This window comes from Stenella coeruleoalba, assembly GCF_951394435.1.
Source record: "Stenella coeruleoalba genome assembly, chromosome: 7".
NCBI classification, from domain to species: Eukaryota; Metazoa; Chordata; class Mammalia; order Artiodactyla; family Delphinidae; genus Stenella; species Stenella coeruleoalba.
This window is the reverse complement of record NC_137153.1, coordinates 47,907,827-47,916,662: the sequence shown is the minus strand read 5'-3', so window position 1 is coordinate 47,916,662 and position 8,836 is coordinate 47,907,827. Positions and strand designations below refer to the sequence as shown.

The 8,836-nt window shown below is 42.5% G+C and overlaps 1 protein-coding gene across 1 annotated transcript; it reads left to right on the top strand.

Annotated features, from left to right (window-relative positions):
• Positions 1-3,258: 3,258 nt before the first annotated feature.
• On the top strand, positions 3,259-4,756 carry IFNK (interferon kappa). The gene has a single exon (XM_079926732.1). It carries the CDS (start codon positions 4,085-4,087, stop codon positions 4,706-4,708), a length of 624 nt encoding a protein of 207 aa, XP_079782858.1. The 5' UTR covers positions 3,259-4,084; the 3' UTR covers positions 4,709-4,756.
• Positions 4,757-8,836: the final 4,080 nt, after the last annotated feature.

The following is an 8,836-nucleotide window of genomic DNA, read 5'->3' as shown; positions in this document are numbered from 1 at the left end:
TAGACTGAAATGTCTCATCTCCATTTTGTCAAACAAGTTGCGTCTTGCCCATTACTGTTAACCATGTCATCCACATGTCAAATTCACACAGTTCCATTGACAACAGGGCAGCCCCTGCTAATCAGCTTTCCCCCTGAGGAAAGTGTGACCACATAGAAATGATCGAGAGAAATGAGAGCAGGTACCATGTTAGCATGTGAAAATATAGCCCACAGTTTCAGACAGGGCAGCTGTGACAGACAAATTCTGGAATAAAAACGATTCCTTACACTGCCATTCTTTTCACCTTTCTAATTATATTTTGAGATAGAGTCAGATGGCTTTTACAGAACAGAGGCATGACCAATACTGATCATGCAATAATGCTTCTGATCACAACAATTATGTGAGAGAGTACGTGTGTGTGCTATTCTGTCTCAGTGTGGCAGGTACCCTCTTCGGACTGTGCACAGTTGTTAGGGATGTGTGCACAAGTAAAACCAGCACAGAGAAACACAATCGAATGCCCCCCTGCATAAGGTGGACAGCTAGCAGAGGAAAAGCTTCCTGCAGAGGCCTTCATGTCTGAGTTCTGCTCTAAGAGGTCAATGGGAGCCGGCATGGTGGACAGGGTTGCCAGATAAAATACGGGATGCCCCATTAAATTGGAATTTTAGATTAAAAAATTAATGATATTTAGTAAAGGTGCATTCCAAATATTGCATGGGTCTTCCATATTGTTGTCTGCTAAATCAAGCAATTCTAATGGTGGAAGAGGGGACAACAGGCATGTCCATCATCTTTCCTTTTTCGTCATGAATATTGTACATGAGGAATGAGGTACACGCTATAGGGAGGACCTATGAATTACTCCTGTACCTAAGACACTCAGAACATACCTACTTCTCCAACCGCAGACTCCTTGAGATCATGGACTATACCTTATCCCTCCTTCTTCAAGACCTAGCCCAGGGATTGGCATGCGGTAGACGCTAAAAATACACTTTTGAATAAATGAGGATACAATATGGAATGACAATAGAGGGAGGGAATATGGGGTGAGGGGGATAAGATGACAAAACTGTACATGGCAGAAAATACAGGGACCTTCAAGACGGTTGACAACGGCCAAATCTCCAGCCACCTCCATCACCCACGGGCAGAACCTCTTAGCACAGAAGGTCAATTGAACAATCTCTTAGCTTGGTTAGTACGTTTGAACTGTCTCAAGCACGAACTATGCTAAGCACCCTGGGTGGGTGGAGGTGGGGGGCACACAAAACTGGGAGATCAACACTTACACAATTATTTACTTTACAAAGCCAGAATTAAGGAGGACAAAGTACTGTAGAAGCCCAAAGAGGAACAAGCAGTTCTGACTGCGACAATTCAAAAAGCTTTAGGTATAAGAAGTTAAGTGAGGTATGTAAGAAGGTCTGGCCCTCAGAAGAGATTTGCATTTTATAAACTCTGTGTGTGTACGTATGTGCAATAATAAATATATGTATTATATATACATAAACCTATATTCTTTATATGCAAAGTTGTAACAATACTACACTGAACTCCCACGTAGTCTATATTATTCATATCAACTGAATTAGAACTGAATCTCAGAGAAAATTCACATCTCCTTTTTAAAGTACCCTAGAACGGAAATGTTTACATAAATAAAGTAGCATTGATCCTGCTGCAGACGTATAATATCTCTTTTTTTCAATATATTTTGTTGAAAAATAGTTTGCCTTATTAAATAAGAAATACTTGCTGCCTATAGAAAACTTTAAAAGTCTAGGTAAATAAAAATACAAAACTAAAAATCACCCGTTATTTTTCTAGTCAGAGATAATGACTCAATATCTGTAGCATATATACTTCTAGATTTCTTCTGTACATATATGCATATGTTTATATTTAACAAATAAGACTATATACTACCACGTAAACTTGTTTTTAAGCTACGAAGTGTATCCATCCGAGTAACCAAATATATTCCCACAACATAATTTTTAATGCTTCCACAGATGTCTTCTACAGATGGTTTACTTAACCAAGTACCTACTGCTGAACATTTAAATTGTTTTCAGTTTTTTGCTGCGATGAACTTCCTGACAGCTAAGTCCTTAAAAGACATCCACCATTATTTCTTGGAGATAAACTCCTAGAGGGAGAATTGCTGAGTCAAAGATTATGTACGTTTTTAAGGCTTTTGATACACGGCACCACCTTGCTATCCAGGAAGTTTGTGTCAATTTATATTCCTGTGTAAAAGGGCCCATTCTCCTAATTATTTTTCTAAGTTAGTCATCCCACAAAATATCTCTGTGAAATCAGAATTTATACAGAGAGAACACATAGAGTAACATTATGTAGCAGGTTTTCTTCTCATAGTAAACCAGTCCAAAAAGCCAGGATTTTAAGAAGTCTCACTTGTCTACAATTAGCCTTTGGTGTAGCCAGCTAGTTTAAACACAAACATTTTAAGCAATTTTGCAGTCCAAGTCTGCCATATTTATGGAACGGTGGTTGCTTACCATTCTAAAATGATTTTATTGAAAATTAATGCATTTCTTTTTTTAAGGTGGTAATTAAAGCTAACCTTATTTAATGACATCCCATTTCACATTCCTGGAGAAAGAAATTTTCTTTGACCATAACCAGAAGAAGGTTATCTGGTCAAACAGGGTGAAAACCATAAGTGGTGGACAGCCATTATTACCACAGTAATACTGATCCAGGTGGGAATTAGCTTGGCTAAAATGGGTGATCACCTACTCATATACCTCCTCAAAGACAAACAGGAACAAACAAACAAAAATTTTCCAGCATGCAGAACCTCTAAACAAGAAGGAAAGACAGCTAAGTTAAAGTTCTAAAATACTGTCTAAACCATATCTAAAAGTTAAAAAAAAAAATGCATGATACTACAAGAGAGAAGTTAATGAGGCAGAAAAATATTCCCCAATATACAACCCTTTGGAGAACTTCTAAGAAAGAGATCAGATCATACAAAATGCTATGCAGGGGTGGTAAGCACTGGTTCAGGTTTAACTAAAGGACAGGACAGTTGGAGAGTTTCAACATTTCCTAATGGCAACAGAAAACTAAGCTGGCCTAGTCTGTTCTGTGATAAGTGCCATGCTCAACGACCCACTCTGTTTTTCATCTTTTTTGAGGCCCAGAAAAGTCAAATAAAAAGAGAAAATATCCAAACATAGAAGTTTAATTTAAGGACTTCCCTGGTAGCGCAGGGGATAAGAATCCGCCTGCCAATGCAGGGGACAGGGGTTCGAGCTCTGGTCCGGAAAGATCCCACAGGCCGCGAAGCAGCTAAGCCCTTGCGCCACAACTACTGATCCTGCGCTCTAGAGCCTGCAAGCCACAACTACTGAGCCCATGTGCCGCAACTACTGAAGCCTGCACGTCTAGAGCCCATGCTCCGCAACAAGAGAAGCCACCGCAAGGAGAAGCCCAGGTACTGCAACGAAGATCCAATGTGGCCAAAATAAAAATTAATTAATTAATTATTTTTTAAAAAGCTTAATTTATCAAGATTAGAAACAACCTAACCTATGTTATGTTCCAGTGGTCTTGCAATCAAATAATCATAGTTATTTTGTCAACGTCTATGATTAACTCAATGAGAGAAGATGTTCGGCTACAGGGTCAGGTAAAAATATTTCCTTGGAGGATTGCTCGCTCTTATGTAATAGTGTTAGGTAAGTAAGTGTATAGAGTCCCAGTTTTCAGTTCTTTCTGAAACAGTCTGCATCAGGCTGGTTCTGATGATTCTATAGTACTGGGATGGATCACCCAGGCACCTAAGATAACACAATGATAATGCTTTGCTCACTTCTCTGAAAGAAAAAAAAAAAAAAAAGATTGCATTTCCAAAGTCAATGTAGTCACCCAAAGTCAAAAAAAGCCTCAGAGGCAAAGGGGCTGAAACCCTGAGTACCATAAAATGACGAATGAGAAAACTCCTCCCCACTGAAGATACCCAGGTGTATAAAAGGCACACGAAGTAATACTTAAGACCTAAAACCTCACTCACTGTCAACCTTGAGTCTTGTGGATTTTTCAGCTAAGGGGGTGAGGAAAAACAATGAGCGCCGAGCCCGATGTGATTAGAAAGTGTATGTGGCCGGTGTGCCTCATGGGTCTGTTTGTCACCGGCATCCTCTCTCTGGACTGTAACTTGCTGAATGTTCACCTGAGGAGAGTCACCTGGAAAAATCTGAGCCTTCTGAGAAGGATGAGCAAGTCATTTCCTATAGAGTGTCTAAGAGAAAGCAAAGCTTTTGAGTTGCCCCAAGAGATCCTCTCACACACCCAGCCTCTGACGAGGGACATCAAGGAGGCCTTCTATGAAATGTCCAGACAGGCCTTCCACATCTTCATTCAAGACACCTTCAAATCCACTTGGGAAGAGAAACACCTGAGACAAGTCCAAATCGGACTTGATCAACAGCTGCAATACCTGGAACAATGCTTGGAAGAAGAGGAGGAAAACGAAGACATGAGAGAGGTGGCAGAGGATGAGCGGACACAGTCAGGAACTCCAGTCCCCCAGCTGAGAAACCTAGAGCTGAGGAGGTATTTCAACAGGATAGACAGGTTCCTCAAAGATAAGAAATACAGTCACTGCGCCTGGGAGATCGTCCGAGTGGAAATCAGAAGATGCTTCTACTTCTTTAATAAATTCACAGCACTACTCAGGAGGAAATAAGGTATATTCTTAGAATTCAAATTCCATTTCTCTCCAAAATCTCCTTTTCCTTCTCTTCCTCCTTCATCCTCTGTTTAAGGATTACTGTGCTATTCCAAGGCTCCCCTCGGTTGGATTGGTGGTGGTTTAGGTAATGTTCACTGTTTCTGAAGTTTGGCAGAAAGAAAGTGATGCTAACCACCTCCTGGGTGACCAAGAGTCTTGTTAGGAAGTCCTGAAGACAGTTTTAAAGGAGGATTCCCCCTCCACCTTCTACTCTCTGTTCCTCTTTCCTTTTGCTCTTTCGTACTTGCTTTGCTCTGTCTCTCACCTTTGAACTCCACCAAAACAATGGCTAGAGGACACGGATCAGAGAATATTGAAAAATGGAACACCTCAATGACTTAATCCTCTTGCTGCCAAGGTTGTTTATTCTAGGAAAGTTCAGCACGTTAAAAGAGCTTATACACGCTCCCATAGAGTTAAAACCCTTCCTGTCTCCCTACTGTTAAAAAAAAAAAAATTGAAATTTCTGGCCCATTTGCTTCTCAACTTGGTTTAGTTAAAATGATACAAAGTTTGTGGCTTGGTATTTTATTATTTTAAGAGAGTGAAGATCCATGGTGATATTGGATGGTTGAATTAGATGCCTATGATTTAATGCAGAGAGCATTGTTCATTCCTAATGCATACAGTGTGATTTTTATATCTAAAGGCATGGAAAATGCTACAGAAAAGTTTAATATCTGCCTTTCATTGTTTTTTGTTTGTTTGTTTTCTGCCTGGAATGAAATGTCTACAGTCAGACTATGGAAGAATTTCAGATTGGATTTTCCCAATTAGAAAGCCACTTTCTGTCTGTTAAATCAATTTAATAATACATGACACTTTAATAGACTTTATCTTTTTGAAAGTTATTTTGTACCTAGATTACCCAGATTGTTTACTTAAATTTTCTTGTGTGGTCCTTCATCTGTATTAATTCATCTTCTAGCTGAAATGAATCTTCTCTTCCTCTCTCTCCTCTACCCCATTTCAGAACCATCTATCTTCAAGCAAGAATTAACAGCGACTGTGGCTACCCAAATGCATCAAAGAGGGTGAAATGTACCCGGTTCAGCTCTTGGAAGGCTTCTCCTGATATTACTTTAACAGCACGCTGCTAAACTGTTCAGATTCAAGATTCATCCAAGTACAGGGCTCCAACAATGTAGTCAAACTGAGAAAGTCTTATGATAAAATTGAGGCAAATTCAGTCCAAAAGTTAGAAGAAATGTTTAAAGGCACAAGAACTAGATACTGGTTATCAGTGGAAGGATCAGACAATAAAATGAGTTAGTATAATCCATTTAGAAAAAACAACTCATCAGTAGTAGTTCTAAATTTTAAAAAAGCATTACAAGCTATAAAGGAATTAGGGCATGCAAGCTACTGAGCAGAAAGTATACACTTAATATTTTCCATGAATTTCTCTAATAATGCCTTTGCATGGTCTCCCTTGTAACTCCACTGGGACCGTGTCAGTTACTTCAGCAAGTTATGGTTGCAGTCTTGCTAAATGCTTGCAATGCAAGAAGGAAGAGAATTGGCACTTCCAGTCAATAAAGATTGTCTGATTGTACTGGCAGGGGCAGGAGTCAGACAGGATGCTTTAATTACGAGCACCATTAGTCAGAAAAAGGAGAACACTCTCACTGAAAAATAGGTAAGGACACAAACTGGCACCATCACAAAGAAATACTAACAGGCGATATGAAAAAATGTTTAATCCCATTTATGATTAAATAAATTCAAAAGAAGACAATAAGATACGCCCCTCCCACCATTCTGGCAGAGATAAAAAAGAGTGATAATATAGACTATCAGTGGGGTATAGGGTATAGGGAAAAAAACTCCTGTGTATTGATGGGGAGAGGTTAAACTGGCAAAAGTTTCCTATGGGACAATATGGCATCTTAAATATCCTTAAAAAGTACATTAATTCCTTAGACCTGGCTATCCTATCTCCAGAAATTTATTCCAAGGAAATACCTGGATAAGATTGTTTAATGGAGCCTTGTTTATAATATCCCTCCTTCCTCTGTTTTAATTTTCACCTCTCTGTATTTTCTGGTTTTTTTCTACAATGCTGGGGAGGGTTTTCTTTTAATTCTAAAATTAAAGAAACTGTACAAGCTTATCTTTCACTGCAATTACCCTGTTTTCCTTACTGGAGTAGACTGGGACAGCCACTGCCCTTTCACTTTGTTAATGACGCCCTTAGACACTTCTTGAGCAACTCAGGTCCTTCTTGTTTTTCTCCTGCTGCTGCTGCTACTAGTTTCAAAGGAATCCTTCCTTGGGGATCACTTTCATAATGAAATCTTTGTAAAGTGCCTTCTGATGCTTCAAAGATTTTGCTTGCTTTCTTTTGTTGTTCCCACTGGTAATATTCAGAAGTCACTGGAGAAAGTGCTGTATGTGTCCACTCTCCTGACTTAGTCTCCTTTGTTCTTCTTTATTAAATGGAAGCTCAAAAGTTCTAAGTCCAGTAAAGGGAAAACTTCTGGAACTGGGCAGAGGCCAGTGTGCAGTTTCTACTTAAAATGCTTGAGTGGGTACATCGGTCACGAGTGTTCAGATGGAAGCTTCCTCCCTCCCCTGTCTTGGGGCAGGGATCAAATGGTGGAGGATAAAAAAAGGGTGTAGTTGAGTCTCCTTGGAAGGGGACTGATGGGGTGTCAGTCAGACAGAAAAGGCTGACACCAGTATATGTAAGACTATGTGCAGGTATAGATTCCAACAGGTATACAGACAGTCTCCTCTCACAGTCTAACCGACTCTAGGGGCACCAGCTGGGGGCCCTGCCCTCTCAGAGTGTCTACTGTGCTTCGGCCCTAGCTCTTCCCCCACCCCGCCCCCGCCCCCGAGGTATAGTTGATTTACAATATTATATTAGTTTCAGGTGGTAAGTCCTAGTTCTTTAATAATCCACAGTCATTAAGAATAAGCACCATGTGTAAGCAAACAACTTGATAGGAAAGGCAGAGAAACAGGGCCACTATAATCTCACAGGCGCACTCACAGGAGAACTCTGTCTCCAGACACCGATTCACAAGGCCTGGGTATCGTGAACTCGGCCCTGGCAGCGTCTGCACTGGGTCCTCCGGGTCCGCTTTTCCTAAATCCCGAGAGGGGACCGGGACTTTACACTTGGAGCCCTGTGCGAAGACAGAACTCCAGGTTCATTCTGGAGGAAGCCACTTCACTCCTGTTTCTAGACAAAGTCTCGAGGCTTCCTAGGTTATTTGCATATCTCCATTCTCTTTAAGGCGACTCGCCTGCCCTTCAACCCTTGGAAACTCGCAGACCTCAGAGCCTTAAAGCTGTCTGCCTACCAGAAGTGCCCTGATCCCGTCCCGCCGCCTGGCAGCGGGCCGGCCACACGCCTTTAGGCGGAGATCGGAATCCACTGGAACCCAGCAAAGGACACCCAGACTGGGGCGGAACCTCGCTTCCACTCTCTGCCGAAAGAGGCACCCATCCCGACCTGCGCTCTTCGGCGCGCTGGGGATAAGACCTGAGAAATGCGCCCAGGGCCACAGGCACCCGAGGAGGCGGGGAAGGAACAACTTTCCCTCCGCCCTCTAACCGCAAGGCCCGGGTGGGGCGGCCCCGCTGGGGTCGGGCTCCTCTCCTTCCCCAGGCGGGCTCCCGGGCGCGAGCTGGCCGGGTGGCTGGTGTGGAGGCGGGGGGAGGAGGACCCGAGGGGCTTCCTTGTCTCCCGAGCCCCGCCAGATGTGAGAAAGGCAAACAATAGGGGAAACGCGGAGAAACAAAAGGCTATTCGCCACGGTCTCAATCGGCTCTGTCGCGTGGTCCCTGCGGGGCGGACGTCTGGGAGGGGTCAGGAAGGTGGGTGAAGGGGGATCTTGAGGAGTTTGGGATCTCTGGTACTTACTTGCCAGGCGCCGGGAGTCGGCCCTTTACCCTTCCAGGGGGGTCCAAAGGCAGGGAGGGGCAATTAAAGGAAAGTTGAAGGGTTTCCACCTTCTTCCTCAGTGCAGGGAAAGGGAGGGGCTGGGATTCCAGATATTTGACAGTTGTTGGCCCAGGGGTTCGGCAGGATTTGTACGTCCTTTTCACACCCTCTCCCTCCAAAAAGCAACC